Here is a 23,016-nt window from a genome sequence, read left to right as displayed (position 1 = left end):
TGGAAGTATAATGTTGTTGGATGAAGTGTGTCACTTATATGTCAAAAGACCTTGTACTGCAGACTTGCTTTCTCTTTCCCCCTGCTGCCTGTGGATCAGGATCTAAGCTATCAACTACCTTTCTAATGCCATGCCTGAATGCTTGATGCCTTGCTTCCACCAAACAGGAAGCAAACTCTGCATCAAATGCTTTCAAATATAAGATGCCTTGGTCATGGTGTCTCTTCACAACAATAGAACAGTAACTAAGATAGCCATGAAGAATCACAACTATGGACTCATATCTGTTTATTATTTCTCCACAGCCATATTGTCAACCTTCAATCTAATATCATGTTGGTTCTTCAAGTGAGAAGCAATGTGTTTCTCCACTACACTCATGGATCTGATACCTAATTTCAGAGGAAAGGCCAATATATACAGATGTGAAAATTTAATTCCAGTAAATTAATTAATAGTGCTACCATAAAAATTACTAGTAATTGACTGCCTCTGATGCAGTAGCAAACAATGAGGCAGTGAGCTCTACCTTTAGCCTTCCAGAATTGTTGCTGACATGGTAATACTATATTTTTGAACTTCTTCAAGATACCAAAATTAATATCCAATTTACATGTGATATTTTGATTACATTAATCATAATTTGTATCATTTAAGTTTGTAAAATAATTTAAAATGATGTGGGAGACAGACACAACATCTTGTCTCTCTACTAATTTTTTTTTAACTTCCATTCTTTAATATAACCTAAAAGGAAGCAGTTAGTCAAAGACACTTAATGAAGTGATTACATTACAAAATTAATTTTCAAGCTTACACCCTTAATTGCACAAAAGTGGAGGGGCTATTAATGCTACAAACTGAATAATTTTGAGTATTAAACATAGCACAGTCTGGATTTATGGACTTATCACAGATATTTGTTACAACCAACTAAACTACATGTGTGCAAAAAAAAAAAAATGCCATGAAATTTGTTTGAAATAAAACTTATTAAACAGATTATTTTTATTGTTTTTATCCATCCAGACAAATAGAATATATGGTAGAATAAATGAAAGATTAAGTCAGGTAGTCATGTTGTTATATCCATCTTTCCATCACCTGCACTTTAGATAAAATGATAAACACTATTAAAAAGTTTTAGAGATTTGTCCATTGACTTTCGATTCACAAGGTAGGGGTTTACACATTCAAACTGCCTTTTGGAAGTATTAGTATCCTTAAAAGATAGCACATTAACATAAAAGAAACTTTGCCTTCCTACTTTTTCTGTATGTGTTTTATTATACAACTTGCTTCCAAGCAATAGACAGCTTTAGCTGAAGCACAGGGACATACACAGCCAGGTCAGTAACCACAAGGGTGGCTTTCCCAGGCTCTAAGGAAAGAGTGAACTAATAGGATGTTATTATTTTTGTGCCAACTCATGATAATGGGATATAGAAGGAAGTACAATATTGTTTTACAAGTATCATGGAAGGCCAGATGAAGAATGATAATAAATTTAAAACATGACCACTGACTGTACTGAAGCCATAATACATGAATCAACAAGTCTTGCTACTAATCCTTCAATAAACTCAATAGGTAAATCAAATTAAAGAATTGAATGATGTGAATAATTCCTTTGTACCATAGACCAGGCCTTAGAGATATAGTTAACATTATTACAAAAACAAATCATTTCACTCATTACAGAATTTGATAACTTGTGTGTGTGTGTGTGTGTGTGTGTGTGTGTGTGTGTGTGTGTGTGTGTGAGTGAGTGATTTAGTGCCTTTATTGTTTTTAACTTCTTTTTTAAGTAAAAAAAAGCAGCCTTACAGACTACATCCAGGATTTCTGAAACTTCTTCGAATCCTCCATGACAGGGCCCCTTACCAGCAGGAAGTAGTTTGGAAAGAATGATGCCCAAATTCCCAAATATTGTCTATAAATGTTTGTTTTCATTTAAATAGACTTGGCTATATAAAATGAATAAAAAAATTTAATTCTGTGAGGGACTTCATGTGAATCTCTTAGGATACACCCTCTATCCTAGTTCCTCTGGTGGTATGAATTATAGGCTGGTGATCCTTTGCTCTAGGTCTAAAATCCATATATGAGCAAGTACATACCATGTTCCTCTTTTTGTGACTGGTTTACCTCATTCAGAATGGTTTCTTCAAGTGTCATACACTTGCCTGCGAATTTCAAGATTCCATTATTTTTTTTTTCTGCTGAGAAGTATTCCATTGTGTAGATGTGCCACATCTTCTTCAGTTGAGGGGCATCTAGGTTTATTCCAGGTTCTTGCTATTACAAATAATGCTGCTATGGACATAGTTGAACAGATGTCTTTGCTTCATGAATGTGGATCATTTGGATGTATGCCTAAGACGGGGATTGACGGGTCTGTGGTAAACTAATTCCCACTTTCCTGAGGAACCGTCATACTGATCTCCAAAATGGCTGTACGAATTTGCACTCCCACCAGCAGTGGAGGCATGTTGCCCTTTCTCCACATCCTCTCCAGCATAATTCTTCGTTGGTGTTTCTAATTTTTGCCATTCTGGCAGGTTCCTCAAAGTTGTTTTGATTTGCAGTTCCCTGATAGCTAAGGATGTTGAGCACTTTCTTAATTGTCTTTCAGCCATTTTAATTTCCTCTACTGAGAATTCTCTCTACAGTTTTGTACCCCATTTTTAATAGGGTTATTTGGTGTTTTGTTGACTAGTTTCTTGAGTTCTTTGTATATTTTGGAGATCAGCCCTTTGTCAGATGTAGGATTGGTGAAAATGTTTTCCCAAGCTGTGGGCTGCCATTTGGTCTTGTCCACTGTGCCCTTTGCCTTGCAGAAGCTTCTAAGTTTGAAGAGGTCCCATTTATTAATTGTTTCTCTCAGTGTCTGTGCCCCTGGAGTTATGTTCAGAAAGCAGTCACCTATACCTATTTGTTCAAGGGTATCTTCCACTTTCTCTTCTAAGAGGTTCAGTGTGGCTGGATTGATATTGAAGTCTTTAATCCATTTGGAGTTGAGTTTTGTGCATGGTGACAGACATGGGTCTATCTGCAGTCTTCTAAACACCCTCATCCAATTGTGCCAGCATCATTTGTTAAACATCCTGTCCTTGCCCCACTGTATTTTTTTAGCTGTTTTGTCGAAAATCAGGTGTTCATAGGTGTGTGGGTTAATATCAGGATTTTAGATTCGATTCCATTGGTATACCTGCCTATTTTTGTGCCAATACCAGGCTGTTTTCAGGACTATAACTCTGGAGTAGAGCTTAAAGTCAGGAATGAGCTTTTACTTTTCAACATGAGAAAATGAATTATTCACTTTTCAAAACATTGAAATATTTTGTGAAACTTTATTCACTCACTATGACAGTATCAGTAAAACCTCTAAAATCTTTACTAATAAATTATAAAGATGAATTATAAAATTAGTGAATACATATTTGCTGCCTTTAAACTTTAACTAATGTCTAGCTCAAACATTACAAATTATGGCATGTGAACCTTCAAAACTATAATCCTGTGACTTTATATCAGTTACTACCAACTCATTAGTTGAAAGAATTCACAACTTTTTTATTTTTAGAAATAGAAATCAAGAAGAGAGAGAATGATGGCATCACATAGGATACATTGCAAAAGGGCCAGGTATAAAATGATTGTTTCATGTAGTGCTTATCAAATGCAAATTCAATAATTAGTGCACATAGCATGAGGACATAGACAGGGGTGAAAAGATTTAATGACTTCCATAGCCTAATTTTAACGGTAGAACCATAACTTGATTGTGGATTAAGTTAAGTATTTACATACTAACTATATTGCTGCTTAGGAGATACATATTTCCACAAGCTAGTAATTTGTATCAAACATGATATAAGGATAGAATCGTAGCTGAACATATATTATAAAAGTCTTATTTTTCAAAATTTTAAGGAAGATCAATTGAAACTTGTCTATTTAAATAGATGTTAAGAGGAACTGAGTAAATTTAGAGATTGTATATATAATTTAACAATTTTATTCATTGGGGAAAGTCATCTTGGCCCCGGGCCTGCTTGACACTAAATAAAAACAAGTGTTTAAGTTCAAGTTTTGATATATTTTTAAGATTATACTAAAATGTACAGGGGCTCTCCTGTTTTTCTAACATTCAACACTTTTAAATATTTAAATTTCACTGAATCTACTAGCACTAAATAAGCGCATTTAATGTAAATGTTTATTTGAACTACGTTTTCAATGTAAAGGGGGAAAACAGATCTTTAGAGGAAGGCAGCTCTTTCACTATTCACACAAACAATGAGTATCACCTCTAATATGTAATTTTGAATGTGTTCAATTCCTGAGAGCTATATTGATGCAGTTGAAGAAGTGGTCACCATTCTGGATGGTAATGAGAGACTTCATGCTCTATTATTTGTGTGGGATTTTGAAAATCATTAACATTAACATCTACACAAAGGATAGAATGGAGCATTTCCAGAAATTTGCACAAAACTCTATAGTTAAAATTAACATAAATCCTCTAGGATGCTGTGCACGAGAACTTTCTAGGGAAAGGTGAATAGGGATATAATATCAGAAAGACAACAGTGGCTAGGATCCAAAGGACAATTCCAAGCTGAGCAGTTTGCGACATCATTTTCTGCATTAGTGTAAGCTGGAAGAGCATAAAGGAGAAATGTGCAAAGAAAAAACAGTGAATGGCAAAAGCCTCAAATCTTTTTATGGGAGAGAGGAGGTTGATGCATTCTCCTTTCCCCTGCTGCCTTTAATGGAAATAATCAACAGGAATGCTGGATGATTACAGTATATTTTTTTCTCTGTGGGAGAGGGAGATTATGTACTCACAACCACAAAGCATTTGCTTGCAGAATTAATTCAAATTACTTGCACAGAAGTACTGTCACATGAATTGAAAACAGCTAAAGGTTTTCTTCTTCTTCTGCTTCTTCTTCTTCTTCTTCTTCTTCTTCTTCTTTTCTTCTTCTTCTTCTTTTTCCTTCTTCTTCTTCATGATAGACAACAGTCAAACCACATGGAAAAAGTACCTGCTGTTTGGGCCTCAGGGAATTCTGGGAAGCCCAGATTTATTTAGCACCTTTGTTAATGAATGGAAAGATGAAAGTTTAAAAAAATCGTATTCACTTACTGAAAATGATGCAAATGTCAATGAGAACCAATCACTTTATTTTTACTTTAAAAAACGTAATCAATCCTAGATTTATTTTAAGATAGACTATACTTTTTGTGCAGAAATATTTTGACAGATAAATTAAATTCCTTGATATTACAAATAAAAAGGAGAATGTGTATTAACAAGTAGAAATTATAGTGTTTAAAACAGTTTAGTAAAAGTAAAATATTTAATTCCTTAGAAAAGATATGAAAGTTTATTTATTTTTCTTCTTTCGTACTTGCTCTCTGGGTGTGACAACTGAGAAAGAACATCCAAAGAAGAAGCAACCTATCAAAACTGCATGTTGAATATGATACCTGAAATTCATAAACATTGAATTGTGTAGAAAATACAATATGGGATGTTTTTTACAGGGATGGGGAGAAAATTTGCACATCATGCTCCTCTCATTGGAGTTGAAAAGACTAAACATTTGAGGAAGCCATTTGCAGGTGATGTAATCCAAAGACATTAACAGGAAATAATGTAGATAAGATTAATTTCTCAGCATATTTATTCATTTCATTATAGTATAGGATATGTGCTTGGTGTTCTACTGCGAATGAAAAATATTCATGATTCCATATTGACTTTAAATATGCAATCAGTGACCCAAATGAACAAATAAATACATATATATCACAATGATGTTTTGAACTATTGCACTTTAATATCTGTTAATTTACTTCGCATTTTTGCACATATAAAACATACAATACAGCATTTTCCTCATAGGCAGAAGTAAAGTTGGATATTTTAAAAAATATTTTTCATAATTTCTAAGTTGCCATGTGGGAGATCTAAATACTAAATGCCTAATGAGTGTCTTGAAATCCTTAAATTATTTATCTTAATTACTTTAGGGGTTGATGTGGTTTATGTGTTCCTAAACCATGATAAATAGTAAGCAACTTTGGAATTGGACAACTTCTTCATTACACCAGCATTTGCATTTTATATTAGCATATTCTTTCCTCTTGAATACTCTTCTATCAGTGTCTATAAACAGCTTTTCTCGTTATATCAATGTGGTCTTTTCTTGAATACTTAATCATTAGTTTGATCTTTAGCATCTTCAATGCTTGGTGTGGTCCTCAGAAAATAATGTTAGACTTAACACAGTTCTGCAGAACGTAAAGTCAAAATGAGGCCCTAGAGCAATTTATCGTTATTGAAACTAAAATGTGAAGTCTTCACTTTGTCCCAATGATTCTTCCAATTTTTTATTCAATTTGTGGGACATGTGGGACATGCTGTTGTTGTTGTTGTTATTATTATTATTATTATTAAAAAGTGAATATAAAAATAAATAATTCAGTTCAAGATTTTGGTGAGTCAGAAAAACCTATGTAAGACAATAGATTTTCATTGTAGTTCATTTTGCATACTTTAATTACTTTCTCTTTGAAAGGTGAATGACAGGAGATGCCACTCTGTAAATATGTTTCTTTTATTGGTTAATTAATAAAGCACTGTTGGCGAATAGAAAGGCAAAATAGGTGGTACTAGGAGAAAAAGAGGATTCTGACAGAGATAGGTAATAGGAGAGTAAAATGTAGGACCAAGAAGACTAAAATGTCTGGACCCTTTCTCCAGTAAGCCAAAACCACATGGAAATAGTTAGATTGATAGAAATGGCCAATAAGAAATGCTAGTAACTGGCCTACAGCTTTATATCTAATACAGCATCTCTATGTGATATTTGTGGCTGACGGGGCTCTAGGACCAGGCTGGTGGGAAAACTACTTGTAACAGGTGAATGATGACCAATGTCTCAGAGAAATCAGAAACGACAGAGTAAAATAAAAAGAAGGAAAGCCATAACCTTTGTTTTTAAAATAACCACTGTGTAAGTTTACTCCTTTTTCTTTTCCTCTTGGCAGCCTATGCAAGTGTACCTTCATTTTAAAACAATATGATTTAATACAAATATCTACATTCTTAAAATGAATAAGTTATAAAATCTCTGACAACTCCTAAATGCAATGAAATGAAATAAATTTAAAGTAACAGTGGTGCTTATTCTTTTGGACAGTGAGAAGAAAATCTAGCACAATTAAAGCAAACATTTCAGTACAACTCTGTGATCATGCTCATGGGAGTCCTGAGGTTTCCAGACAATGTGCTCCAGGAAATCTTGAAATCCCTACAGAGAATGGCTAATTCCATCAATCCCAGTAGGCAAGAGTATGTATGCAGTGAGCATCTCCAATCACAGGATGTGGAAAAACAGAGTGATGGAGGAATTTCTAAGACATAAGAGTATAATCTGTTTTTAGCAAACATCCTGGCCATTAATTTTATTCTCATAAGAATAAGACTTGGAAACAGTTGGAAAAAAATTCTGGAAATAAGTGTGTTTCCACCCATGCTAAGTCTATATGGATTAATCAATATTGAATGTCCCAGAAGGTGACTGGAGTAGATCAAGTGGAATCAAAGTACAACTACGATAAGTGATGCAACAAGTTAGTAAAGTTACAAATGTGAACTTTGCAATCCAAGCACAGGTAGAAAGGGATAGAGAAATGACTCAACATTTGGAGTAACTGATCTATGGTTTCAAGGACTTAGTGTTATGGAAGACTTGGTTGTTGAGTGGGCTCAGTAGCATTAAATGCTTAAATTTAAGTAAGTCTCACTTTCCTCATCTACAAAAGAAAACACTAAATGCATCTTTAAACATTTCCCTCTTTAAATTTTAGTGTCAATGACATATATTCATGTGCTGAAGACACAACTTTATCATGGTTAGACAGAAGTCAAAAGAAAAATGTCATTGCATGTGCAAACACACAAAATACAAACTGTTGTAGTGACTGTAGATCCTGGTATTTCTGTGGAGATTCTGAAAACATATATATATATATAAAAAAGACCAACATAGAAAATATTCCATTACCACCTGTTTTCTTTGATTGCTCACTTTTAAAACCATAAGTGGACTTTAGCTCCAGAATGACATGAACTCTATTCTTCCCTGTTCTGAAATGCCTATAAGTGTGACATATTCTCAGTGCCAAGTAAATTCTTTTCAATATATAAGAATAGAGACTTTGCATAAGTTTCTGTGGCTTGATATCTTAATAGATGTCTAGAATCATATGGAGGAAAGAAGAATAGGTTTATGTGGGAGGGATGGAGACTATGGTACTATTTAATAATTTATATGATAATTAAAATGATAAGATAAAGATATGTCTAGAAGAAAAGGGAAGAGAAATAATGTTATGAACATTGAAAAACACACACAGAGGCATGGATTATTCACATACAATAGATAAATATATCTCCTGAAATACAATGACCAGTCCTAATTAATGGAATGGAATGGAAAGAAACTATCTTGGTATGAAACAACAAAAGGTATTATGGGGTTCTTGGTCTGACTGTGTGAAGACGTGTCCTTGTGATTAGTGTAATAAAGAGCTGAACAACCAATAGCTAGGCAACAGAGGGTAGGCAGGCCTTCCAGGCAGAGAGCAACTTGGGATGAATCTAGGCAGTGAGGGAGATGCCAGATAGACATGAAGGGATTCAGACATACAGACAGGAGGAAAAGTAATATGCCATAAGACAGAGCATAGATTAATAGAAGAAGATTGATTTAACTTATAACAGATAGTAGGAAACAGTCTAAGCTAAAACCATGCTTTCATAATTAATAGAATGTCTCCATGTCATGATTTGGGATCTCCTATCCCAAAAGAAAGTCCAATGAGAAATCCAATTACACAAAGAGCTATGAGAAATGAAAGTCTTTGCTGAAAAACAAACAACAACAATAACAAAAAAAATCTGTGCAATGTCAAAAAGATGGTTACAAATTGTGGAATGATGGAAGAGTCCCATGTGGAAAGTGAGCTACACAGGAGAATGTGTTGTTTCTTAATCTATCTTCTCTTTTCTGCCTGCCAAGTTGGGTCATGGAATATTTCTAAGTTTTAGTTTTCTGAAACCCATGAAACAACATAGACTAGATAATCAGATTTTGTATGAAATAGTCCCACTTGCAGGCACTGAAGAAGAAATGGTGTGTGTGCCCACAAATATGTACATATGTCTTTATGTAATATACAATTTATAAAATGTGTGTATACATACATATATAACGAACAAAAAAATGTATGACCTGGTAAACATGTTAGTATGAGGTCAACAGAATGCAAGAGAAGGTCAAATGATGTTTACTGGCTACCAATAATCAAGTTTATTCAAAGTCACACTTGTTTAGTACTTTAGTACTTATTGCAAAACTAGAATTTTGGAATTTATTCTCAGTTTTAAAATATAAAATATAAAGTAGTTTTCTCTAGTAAGTATTGACAGGAAATGAGCTCTCTTAGAAACACTATAGAATATTAAACATGAATTACAAGTTCATAGGATCTTACAATATGATGAAAAAGATATAAATGTATAATGAGGACAAATTATTGTTTTTAAAAATGTATCTAAGATATCTATATGGATATGATGAAAATATATTCCCTTTAAAAATTTGCCCAATTAGACCTGCAAATCATCAATCTATGTATCTTCAATAAATATACAGTGGATTTGAAGTTTAATTTGTATAGTCTTCAGTTTCCATAATACCATAATACCAATTCAAAATATTATAATATAATAGAACAATTAACGTAAGAATAATACTTAAAGTCACTTATGTACATGCCTTCAAGTACATGGCCAGAATTTAATGTCTATGGGAGATGTCATTCTGTAAATATGTTTCTCTTATTGGTTAATGAATAAAGCACTATTGGCCAATAGGAAAGCTAGATAGGTAGGACTAGGAGACAAGGAGGATTTGAGGAGGAAGTAGGATATTCAACATGTAGTACAAAGAGAGCAGAACTCCGGACTCTGTCTCCAGTAAGATATGAGTGGAAACACTTATATTAATAGAAATGGGTTAATATTTCAGACAGAAAGTGTCAATGAGAAATGCTAGGAACAGGCTAACAGCTTTATATCTAACAGCATCTCTGTGTGTCTTTTGGGGCTGGCATGGCTGTGGGACCAGGATGGTAGGAAAACTACTCTTAACAAAAGTCTCTCTTTCTTAATTGCTGTGCACTTTTTTTTTTTTTTTTTTTTTTTTTTTTTTTGAGAGGAGATGTCACAATGAAGCTGTAACTGACAGATTCCCCCAGATTTGGACATCAAACTTCACAGATCCTGGGTCATGCCTTGTCATGTTTAGTTTTCTTTTCTTTTTCTTTTTGTTTTTTTGTTTGTTTTGTTTTTTTTTTTTTTATTTAATTTTATTTTATCTTTCTTATTACAATTTAACTGAGAAACCTTAGGTAACATCTTCAAACAGATACATTTATCCAGGTATTTGACACATTCACAGATACAATTTTCTTGGTAGTGTCATGATAGGATTCTGTAGAAGTACCTTAAGTTTTTATGGAAAATATATTTCATTCTTACAACATATTCTGATATTTCTACTTCCCAAAGTCTTTTCATATCTTCCCCATTTTCCTATCCTCCCAAATTTATATATTTTTCCTCATTAAAAAACAGTCAACTAAGAAACTGACAACCAGGCCCCCAAATCCCAGATAGGACAAAACAAACAAACTGAAATAAAAACAAAAGGGGGGGGGAAGAAGCACATGAAACACACACAAACACATACACACACACTCACACAGAGAGAAATCACATGGAACCTTCTCCAAAATCGACCGCATACAGGTAGCATAACAAACCACAACAGATACAAAAGAATTGCAATAGTATCCTGTATCTTACCAAACCAGCAAGCTTTAAAATTGGAATTCAACAACAAGGCTAATTTAAGAAACCCTACAAACCCATGGAAACTGAACAATGCGCAATTGTACCAAAACCTGGGTTAAGAAAGAAATAAAGAAATTAAGGACTTCCTAAGATGCAACGAGAATGAGGATACAACATACCAAAACTTATGGGACACCTTGAAAGCAGTGTTAGCAGGGAAGTTCATTGCACTAAGTGCCCATATGAAGAAAACAGAGGATAGTCACATTAGAGAATTAACAACACAACTGAAAGCCTTAGAACAAAAAAGAAACAAACTCTTTAACTTGAAGAACAATTACTGGCAAAAAGGATTTCTATTTTTGTTTCCACAGAAAATGAAAAGATGTGGATTCCTTCCAGACTAATGTGGTTTGATCACGCCAGACCACCATAACAGAGTACAAGCTGATCCTACATTCAAAACAGCTGGACAAAACAGCCCTACAGACTACAGCTAGGTTATCTGAATCTTCTTCGAATCCCAAAAGACAGCGCCCCTTACCAGCAGGAAGTAGTTTGGAAAGAACGATGCCCAAATTCCCAAATATTGTGTATAAATGTTTGTTTTCATTTAATTGGACTTTGTTATACAAAATTAAATAAAAAAAAAGAAAAAAGAAAAGAAACAAACTCACCCCAGAGGAGCAGATGCCAGGAAATAATCAATTTGAGGGCTGAAATCAACAAATTAGAAACCAGGAAAACAATACAAAAAATCGATGCAACAAAGAGTTGTTTTTTTGAAAAAATCAACAAGATAGAAAAACTTTATCCAAACTAACCACAATGCAGAGAGAGACCATGCAAATTAACAAAATCAGAAAGGAAAGGGGGGACATAACAAAGGACAGAGGAAATCCAGACAATTTTCAGGAAATGGACAATATTCTGGGTAAATATCACTTACAAAATTAAATCAAGAAAAGACAAACAACTTAAATGGACTTATAACCCCCAACAAAATAGAAGCAGTTATCGAAAGGCTTCCAACCAAAAAAATCCCAGGCCCAGATGGCTTCAGTGCAGAATTCTACCTGACATTCAAGGAAGAACAAAATACCAATACTCCTCAAATTGTTCCACAAATTAGAAACAGAAGGTTCATTACCAAACTCTTTTTACAAGGCCACAATCACTTTGGACCCAAGAATCACAAAGACACAACTAAGAGAGAAAACTATAGACCAATATCCCTGATGAACATGGATGCGAAAAATATTCAAAAAAAAATACTGGCAAACTGAATCCAGGGAATACATCAGAGAAATCATCCACCATTACCAAGTAGGCTTCATCCCTGGGTTGCAGGGATGGTTTAACATACAAAAATCTATCAACATGATCCACCATATAAACAAACTGAAAAAGAAAAACTATATGATCATCTCCGTAGATGTAGAAAAAGACTTCAACAAAATTCAACACCCTTTCATGATAAAGGTCTTGGAGAGGTCAGGGATAACAGGAACATACCTAAACATAATAAGAGCAATATACACTAAACCAACAGCCAACATCAAACTGAATGGAGAGAAGATTAAGACGATACCTCTAAAATCAAGACAAGGCTGCCCTCTCTCTCCATATCTCTTCAATATTGTACTTGAAATTCTATCTAAATCTATAAGACTAGAAAAGGAGATCAAGGGGATCCTAATGGGAAAGGAAGAAGTCAAACTGTCTCTATTTACAGATGATAACATAGTTCACATAAGAGACCCAAAACACTCTACCAGGGCACTCCTACAGCTGATAAACACCTACAGCAAACTAACAGGATAAAGATAAACTAAAAATAAGCAGTAGCCTGACTTTACAAAGGAGTTGTTAAAGAAATCACAGAAACATCACCCTTTATAATGGAAAAATCTCCCATGCTCTTGGATAGGTAGGATAAATATAGTAAAAATGGCAATCTTGCCAAAACATTCTATAGATTCTATGCAAACCACATTAAAACACCAGCACAATACTTCACTGACCTTGAAAGGAAAATAATCAACTTTATATAGAAAAACAAAGAACCAGGATAGCCAAAACAACCCTGTATAATAAAAGAACTTCAGGAGGCATCACCATTCCTGACTTTAAGCTCTACAACAGAGCTATAGTCCTGAAAACAGCCTGGTATTGGCACAAAAATAGACAGGTATACCAATGGAATTGAATTGAAAATACTGATAATAACCCACACACCTATGAACACATGATTTTCGACAAAACAAGTAAAAGAATACAATGGGGGGAGGAAATCATCTTTAACAAATGGTGCTGGCACAATTGGATGATGGCGTGCAGGAGACTGCAGATAGACCCATGTCTGTCACCATGCACAAAACTCAAGTCCAAATGGATCAAAGACCTCAACATCAATCCAGGCACACTGAACCTCTTAGAAGATTAAGTGGGAGATACCCTTTAACAAATAGGTATAGGAGACTACTTCCTGAACATAACTCCAGGGGCACAGACACTGAGATTGATTGACAATTAATAAATGAGACCTCTTTAAACTTAGAAGCTTCTGTAAGGCAAAGGACACAGTGGACAAGACCAAATGGCAGCCCACAGACTGGGAAAGATTTTCACCAATCCTATATCTGACAAAGGGCTGGTCACCGAATTATACTAAGAACTCAAGAAACTAGTCAACAAGACATCAAATAACCCTATTAAAAATGGGGTACAAAACTGAAGAGAGAATTCTCAATAGAGGAAATCAAAAAGCCTGAAAGACACTTAAGAAAGTGCTCAACATCCTTAGCTATCAGGGAAATGCAAATCAAAACAATTTTGAGTTGTTTTTCCTTCCTCCCAGAATGGCTAAAATTAGAAACACCAATGACAACTTATGCTGGAGAGGAGGTGGAGAAAGGGGAACACTCTTCCACTGCTGGTGGGAGTGCAAACTCGTACAGCCATTTTTGGAGATCAATATGGTGGTGCCTCAGGGAAATGGGAATTAGTTTACCAAAGGACCCATCAATCCCCCTCTTAGGGGGATTGCATAGATGATCCACATTTATGCAACAAAGACAGGTGCTCAACTATGTTCATAGCAGCATTATTTGTAATAGCAAGAACCTGGAACCAACCTAGATGCCCCTAAATTAAAGAATGGATAAAGAAGATGTGCCACAACTACACAAGGAATACTACTCAGCAGAAAAAAAGAATGGAATCTTGAAATTCATAGGCAAGTAGATGGAACTTGGAGAAACCGTACTGAAGGAGGTATCCCGGTCACAAAAAAGAGGAACATGGTATGTACTTGCTCATATTTGGGTTTAGTCCTAGAGCAAAGATCACCAGCCTATAATTCACACCACCAGAGGAACTAGGACACAGGGTGTATTCTAAGAGGTTTATATAAGTTCCCTTACAAAAGGGGAAGGGACAAGTTTACCAGAGCACAGGGGAAGTAGGGGGGTTGTGAATGGAGAGAGAACTAGGAGAAAGTGAAGGGGAGAAGAGGAAAGCCTGTCTAACTAGAAAGATTGATTCAGGGTAGCAACAGAAGACAAGAGAGGAAGAAGGGGTGGTGGGGGAGGGGGAGGGAGAGAGAGAGAGAGAGGAAGTAAGAGAGAGAACATAAAACATGGAACCATTTTTGGTTTGAGGAGAATACTGAACCTAAATAAAGGTCAAGAGACCTACAAGATTGACTCCAACTAACAATTTGAGCAACTGTGGAAAGCCTACCATAAATGTCCTTCCCTCATAATGAGAGCAACAACTAACTCTTCCACCATCATGGAATCCTCATCTAGTACTTGTTGGAAACAGAAGCAAACCCCCATTACTAAACACTGAGTGGAACTAGAATTCATATGCAAAGAGAGAGGAGAAGACCAAGTTGTAGAACACATAGAGACAGCTGACCTGGAAAAGAAGGAGCTAATGGGCCCCACAGACAGATAGCTGGGAATCCATTATGGGACTGACTCAGACCCCCTGAATATGGGTCTCAGCTAGAAGGTCTTAGCAGCTTAAGGGACCTCAGACAGTGGAACCAGGATGTATTCCTGGTGCACAAAAGGACCTTGGGGACACATCCCCCTTAACCTAGAGACAGGAGAGAAATCCTGGTCCTTACTTCAAGTGACTTGACAGATTTGCATGACCCCACCTGGATGCCATAGCCCTACATATGTAATTGGGATGGGGGGGATGGAAGGGGATGTTGGTCAGGGTTCATGTGAGGAGGTGGAGAGAGGGTAAGAGTATGGGAGGGAGGGTGAGGGAGCTGGGATCAACATGTAAAATAAAATAAATAAAGTAAATATATATATATATACATACATATATATATATATATGTATGTATATTTAAATAAATAACTTCATGAGAAAGGGACTGTCTTAGTTTGCTCTGATAAACACCATGACCTAAATTGACATGGAAAGGAAAAGAGTTACTTTGCTAACATCTGATAACATTCCTTAAGAGAACAAAGGGCAGAAGCTCAAATAAGAGCCGGGGCCTGGGCAATGAGTCAAGGTCCTTACTCTACATAGATTGTTCAGCTTGGTTTCTTATACCATGTAAAGCCACCTGCAGATGGCTGCAGCAACAGCCTACAGGGTGAGGCACCCTCTCACATAAATCAACAATAAAGAAAATGTTCCACAGACATTCCCTAAAGTCCATACTGATAGAGGTTATTCCTCAGTTAAGATTTCCTCTTTTCAAATGACTCTAGTTTGTGTCACTGTGACCAACACTAGGAATAGCGTAAAGACTTATTCAACCACTTTTTTCATTAATAGGAAAATAATCATTGAAATATTTTGGATAACTATGTTGCTATCACAAGATGTGTTATAATATTCTCTTGCTTAAAGTTGTTTCCATCTCATTACATATATATACATATATATGAGGCAAAATAAATTGCTTACATAAGTATTAAATTAAGATATATTTATAAATGTAAACACCTTAATTATAATTTAATCACAAATGACTTAAACATTTGGCTGTTTTTTAATCAAGATATTTGAGTATAACGTCACTTGAAAATTTTAAAAATTCAAAGTATCTGTGACGTAAGTTAATAAAAATGTCAAACGATTAGAATTACTTCGTTATAAAATTGTGAAAATTTTTTTTTCAGAGTCACATGATAAACAGAATAATATTTAATGTGGGCTTTCATGTTCTTTTAATATACTTGTGAACTTAGTTAGAAAGTTGATCATGTGATGCATTTTTAATTTTATGAATTTATTACTATTATTATTAACATAGATTCTGTTATATATATATATAATCTTAAAATTGCATCTAATTTTCATTTCAAATACTTCAAAATATATTTCATTGAACAATTTTATAAAATATTAATCATATGATTATGCTGGTAAAATAATTCTTTTTGAAAAGTTTTAATTGAAGAAAATTCAAAATTTGGGAAGGAAGTGAATGGCGATATGACTGATGATTATTACCTGACCTACTTTTAGCCTGAATAACAGATTTTCTTATAATGCTTTCGACTTATCCTGAAAATTAAATAACAGGTGAGTTGATCTCTATGTACATTAACATTGCACACAGATGTCAATTGTATATCCTCAGCAACCTATCTGAGATAGAGGCAAAGCACTACATTTCCTAGTTGCTGAAGGGAAACTTTCTTTCATGGAGAAATGCTGAAAGGCAAAAAAAAAATGTGTCTAATATTTAGTCCCTGAAAACCCTTCCCTGTTGGTATTCTTTTTTTCAGAAGTCATTTGAAATTACCCTATACCCCACCTGATAGAAATAGCCCTCCTTTGTTAACAAATATTTCCACTTAAATGTCAATCTGATTTTTGTAGCCTGAAGGCTATGAATTAAGGTTCTATTTTATGGAAACTTTCATAAGAACTTACCCCATTTTTTGGAAAAGCAATCCATCCAAGGTCCCCCATGACAGTGCGTGAATCCAATAAATTCACTGTAAAAAGAAAAAGAAGCACAAAACTCAGTATATCCCCATTTCACCCTGCATATACATACTGTGTATATTATCAAGTTCAGATTGTGCTCTCATCATGATGAATACAAGAGTTACAAAGTATTGTTATATTGAAAAGGAACAGTTGATTTGTAATAAATGAATGGAGAATTGCAACAAAAACATTTAAACTATGCAGACCTCTATTTTTATCATGTAAGAGAAAGATTACAAATCAGATAGAAAAAAAGAAGTCTTAATAATACCAAAGCAAAAACAAATCAAACAAAAAACACGTAGAGTTGGCATTAATTTGCATCCTTAAAAATTTTAGCTAAGCATGTTTTGTTTTCCCTCAAAAATATGTTATGAATTGGCAAATAATTCCATTAAATAAAATAAACATTTTATAAGCATATTTAACTTTTTGTGATAATCAATACAAGTGAAAATTTTTATATTAAAAAGCAACTCATTATAATTTTACTCAATATGAAATCTTGTTGCTTGAGCAGGGTGAATCCTTAGATGTTTTCTAGTTAAAATGCAACCAGAGCTTAAAAGGTGCCTCAAGCTGAAACTTTAGATAATTTATGTAATATATTTAGAAATCCCAGGATTGATACAAATTTCATCATTATAAAGAAACCAAAAGATAAGTGTACATACTCACATTGACCCACATACTAATTGGGCTTATATTTTGTACTTAGGGAATCAAATTTAATTTAAAGGCTACAGTTTATTTAAAGACTTCAGATATGAATATTTTATTGGTTTTGTTTGTTTTTATCATCTCCTTCTCATGAATTTGTAACTGAACTACCTTAATGGATCTTGGTGTGTTGACCAGAAGAGGGGCCATATGTATTATTTGGTAAAACTACCTATACCAAATACAGGATCCAATATTTTGGAAGTTCATTAAATTTAAAGGTGTTTTTCTACCTGCAAGTATAAGCTTTCACTATAAAATTAACAAGAGTGGATAGGCAGGAAAATGGGTTATCAGATTATATATAGAAAGTAAGTGAAAATCACAAGAATCACAACTAAAATTGTAACTTTGGGTATTTTGTAAAACTTATGTGCATTTAACATGTAAATTGATTTCACGCAAGTAAAATCCAATCAGAAAATATGGACATGAAGGTGTTTATCCTACAAATCAATTTAAAACATATAATGACATTAGCAAAGTAAAGTACATCAATCATTAAATTGTAAGAAGCATCGAACATGCCAATTATCACATATGCATTGCTGTTCTGAGTATAGTTTTTTTTTCCCTATTTTCATAGTTCTATGATCATAAGATGCAAGTCATTATTTTTATTATTATATTATTATTATTATTATTATTATTATTATTATTATTAACCCACTTTAATTATATTGGCCTCTTATTTTTTGTAGGACTGTTAATTCCTCCGAGGAATGATGCCTTTACTAAAAAACAATAGTTTAAAGGGGGGAAAAAAAAAAGCAAATCACATTTTTTCTGTTACCCTCATAACCTATGTGCCTCCAGACACAAAACTGCATCTACCTCTTCATTAAGAGCCATGCTCTCCACTTTACTTCATTGTTGTCTTTTCTGGTCTCCATGGGAATAAGGCTACATTAAACATAAATGTCCTTGTCCTCCTTTCAATGTATCTGGGACACTAGGTCTCTGTCTAGACATGACTAAATACCAGGGGAGTGAACACTTAAATTGTTATGTTTATTCATTTTAATGATTCCTTTGGTTCATCTTTCATACTGAGTGGTAGTATGCTTGTGTGGTTGAGACAAAGTAGCTCATGTAATCAAACTGAGAGTGTTACTGTGTTGCAGTTTGCTGAATTGCAACCTATAATCCAAACTGAAGTGCACAGGAACTCTAGGAATGCGTAAACAGCCAGCTAGGAGAAGCAACATTCCTTACTGGCCTCTACTTTATTTGGAGCTTTAGATATTCATTAATAACTACAGACCTCCAATGTCTTCAAACTTTGGTTACTGCCTCCTGAAATAACTTTAGTCTACATTCATCTACATTGCTGTTTGGGGGTTCAAAATACATATTGAAGTGAATTAATGTCCTCAGGACATTAACTTAGATGTTAATTCAATTTTGGAATGAATGGTAGGCATTGGTATTTGAATATACTACTACAAAAATATAAGACAATAAGTAAAGTAGGAATCTATAATTTTACTTAATGTTATTTTATGAAAATGCTGTCATTAAACAAAAAAAATGATGAAGTAGATGAAAAATTCATGTCTCACTTCTCAAAACCAGCTAAAATTTAATTCCTTCTGAAAAGAGATGAGTTTTGTTCTCAGAAATAAGACTCAAAATACAAATATTTAAACCTGCAATTAGAAATTTCAAATTGAGAAAAAAGTATGTAAAATTATATTGTTATCTGTTATATGATAAGTCCAAATAAATTCTTGAGACCTTAGTCAGTCGGGTATTCAGATGCACAAAAGAAAATAGTTACAGTTAATATGTAAACTAAATATATAAAAATTCAGGCTGATAAAACCATGGAGAGAAAGCCTATAAACAGAAATCCTCCATGGCCTCTGTACCAGTCCCTTCTTCTAGTTTCCTGTCTTGAGTTTCTTCAGTGATAGACTGTATAAAGGAAGTGGAATCAAATTACTTCCATTAGATATGTATAATATACTTCCCTCTCCAATCTTTAAAAAGGCTGTTTTATTTATATAAAAAAAACTATCACCTAAGAAGTGTTAATTCCTCATATTTATCTAACATGTTATGAAGTAGTGTCTATCATTCTTGATTTTCCCCTTTCTAAATCTCGGTGTTCTGATATCTTATACTCAAAGTTCTGATATCACCTAATTCTTATCACTTAAACTGACATGTTATACCCGCTCGAAAGAACACAACTGGGGCTGGGGAGGTAGCCAATAGTTAAGAGTTTGTACTGGTCAGTCATGCAGAATACATGGATTTTGTTTGCACTATCTGTATCAGGCAAATCATATAAGCCTGTAACTCCAGTTCAGTGGATGACACCTTTTTTCTGACCTTTGCAAGGACCCACCCTCACATGTACATACATAGTTACAAACCTACACACATACGCACACAGAGAGAGAGACAGGGAGAGAAAGAGACAGAAACAGAGAGAGAGAGAAAGAGAGAGATGGGAAGAGAGGGAGAGACTCACACATATACCCATGCAGATAAATGATTAAAACTTGAAAAAAAAAAAACCCACAACCACCAACTCTATACACTAGCTAAGCTCAAATTTTCCATAGCTGTTTACATTATGAATGATTATCTTGTCAGTAAACTGATCCAGATGATGCGTCTGATTCAGCATTCTACAGTAGTTACTGGGAGTTGAGAAAAATCAAGCATATGGTGCATCATTTCCTCCCATACACAGAAAAGACCTCCATGAAATAAGTTTGTCTCGACCTTGGAACTATTGAAACTTAGAAGACATACTACCAAAAAGTTCTATTTTACCTTTATTTTTATAGTGTGTTACATGGAGAATTTCCCTTAATGTAAGTTATTATAGTTGGAAGCATTCCTTATAAAGCAAAATGAACCCATATGTCAGAATATAAAGTTAATAAAACAATTGGAATCTAATTTACATAAGTCACGTAGTGTAATCTACCAATACAATTTCTCTAGATTATTTTTCTCAAAATCTGTGTATTATGATGGATATTATTATTTATACTATAATAGTTTCTCAATATTTATGATGGGATATATGTAAAACACTCTCAAAACATTTTCAATAATGTCATTAATGCCTAAATTTCCATACATATATACATATACAAAAATTTTAAAATGGTATAAAACACTAAGATGTAGACAGAGTGCACACAAGTGTGAATTTTCAGAAGTTAATTTCCCAATGACTTTAACAAATGTATTAAAGAGGGAATTGGCAGTAATAGAGTGCAATTTCTGAGTGTCTTCTTTGCTACAATTACAGTAATTAAATTGTTCTGAACAGTATATATGCGTGTTGTAAATTACATTGAATACACAATGAGTATTGATCTTCATTGTACAACTTAATTAAAACTTGTCCAGGAGAAGCCACTAATGAATATAATTAGAGGAAATGTTTGATACCATACTTACACTGGAAAGCATTAATTAGATATCAGATATTTTGTGGAAAATGTTTTTATTTTGTTATTTATATTCTAAAATGAAGCCACACAATGAAACTGAAAAGAACCTTCAAAGTCATTTTTTCACTCAACTATTTGTCTTATAATTATGAGGAAGATGGGTTGCTTGGTTAGATAATCAGTGATAAGAAAATTATTTCTTCGGGAGAAATAAGCCCACAGGGATCAACAAGTATGTAATCTACTGCAAATTCCTAGTCAATGTACAAAAGGGAATACAACTCACTAATATAGGGATTTAAAGTGCTTTTTTAAAAAAAGATTGAGACAGGGTTTCTCTGTGTAGCCCAGTCTGTCCTGGAACTCATTCTGTAGGACAGACTAGTTTTAAACTCATAGAGGTTCACCCTGCCTCTGCTTCGTGAGTGCTGGAATTAAAGGCATGTACCACCAACCCCTGGCTATTTTTATATATTTATGTGTGAGTGTGTGTGTGTGTGTGTGTGTGTGTGTGTTTTCTTTGAGTTTAGCACATAAACATGCTTGTAGTGTTCATGAAGGTCTAAAGAGGCCACCAGATCCAATGACGCTAGACATAAATCACTGAATATATATAAGTATTGATCATAATAGAATCTAATAGAAATGTTCTAATAATTGCAAGTATGCTTTAGTTTAGTTTCTAAAAGATTAAATTATTGATCTCAATGTTTCATGTAACAAGAAAATATTTTAAATCATTTATTTTTTAAATAAACAAAGGACAATACATTTATCTTTGATGAGATTAACCAAAACAAATACAACCTAAATTATCAAAAGAGACTATGTTTTAAAAGTTTAAGTCCTCAACTTCATACATTCTAACAACTAGAGATAAATACCAATTAAAAAAATACAATCATTTTGTTTATAACTTTTAGATCCATAGATTGTTAAGTACCATTTGATGATACTTCATCAACATTAGTTATTAAGACAACAATAATGTTCTGAACTACTCAAGAAAAAACTCAACAACATAGGAATGAATATATTTTCAGTCACTGCATAGTTAAATGACCAACAAAATATATCTAACATTCGTACCATCTATGGTCAGCAAGGCCTGGGAAAACATGATGCTTGAGAATAGATAGCAAGGACAATCCAGTGCAAGAAAGCATGTCTATACTCTGTTACTGTTCCTTCCTTTTCTTTCATAATTTTCATATTAGCAAACATTTATAATGCTAATTAGATCTCTACTGCTATGATGGGTTAGGAAAAAGTGTCAGTTAGTTGCAGACAGGATAGAATTTCTCTAAGGGCACAGACTTAAAATTCCACTGGGAGAAATATACATTTGATGAATGCTTGCTTACTGATTTTCATTTGCCAATATTAAAAAGGCACTACATTCAATGGCAGTACACATTTAACTAATCTGTGAGAACAAACCCTCCTATATCTATGCTATCCAGCCTTTCTCTGTGGTTGCATTTAATACAGATTATGATTTCTAAAGTCAAGGCTAGAATTTATAGTTTATCAGATGCTTCAGAGGAAAAAGGGTAGCTAATAAACATGAGTAGAGATGAAAAAGACATGTGTTTCTCATTGGAAAATTAAATTTGTAAATTGGGTAAAAAGTTTTGTTACTGATTGGGGGTGTTATGCAGATTTCTGATATCTTTGACTTGAAGAAAGAAATTCATAGTCATACACAATCACATGGATAATGAGTGGAAGACGGTGTGTCTTCTCATTCTCAGCAGCCCATGAACATAAAAATAATATAAGCAACCAAGTATATATATATATATATATATATATATATATATATGAGATACTGTGCAACATAATTTGTCTAAACTCTTTCATACACTCATCTCAGAATCTCTTCAGCATGTTCTTCATGAGTATTGCTGTCTTGTAATCTTGTTCACAATCCCAGCATGGAAACAGGGAGTAGGAAAGT

At 33.9% G+C, this 23,016-nt stretch overlaps 1 protein-coding gene across 1 annotated transcript in view; it reads right to left on the bottom strand.

The window, feature by feature from the left end:
* Window positions 1-23,016, bottom strand: part of Epha5 (EPH receptor A5) — a 323,174-nt gene that overhangs the window by 279,151 nt on the left and 21,007 nt on the right. Inside the window, exon 2 of the mRNA XM_051198276.1 lies at window positions 16,858-16,922. Within this exon, the coding sequence (XP_051054233.1) occupies window positions 16,858-16,922 (65 nt within the window). The remainder of the gene's footprint in view (window positions 1-16,857; window positions 16,923-23,016) is intronic.

Source organism: Phodopus roborovskii, unplaced genomic scaffold (assembly GCF_943737965.1).
Source record: "Phodopus roborovskii unplaced genomic scaffold, PHOROB, whole genome shotgun sequence".
NCBI lineage: Eukaryota > Metazoa > Chordata > Mammalia > Rodentia > Cricetidae > Phodopus > Phodopus roborovskii.
Note: the sequence above shows the minus strand (reverse complement) of the source record. Positions and strands in the feature narration are given on the sequence as shown.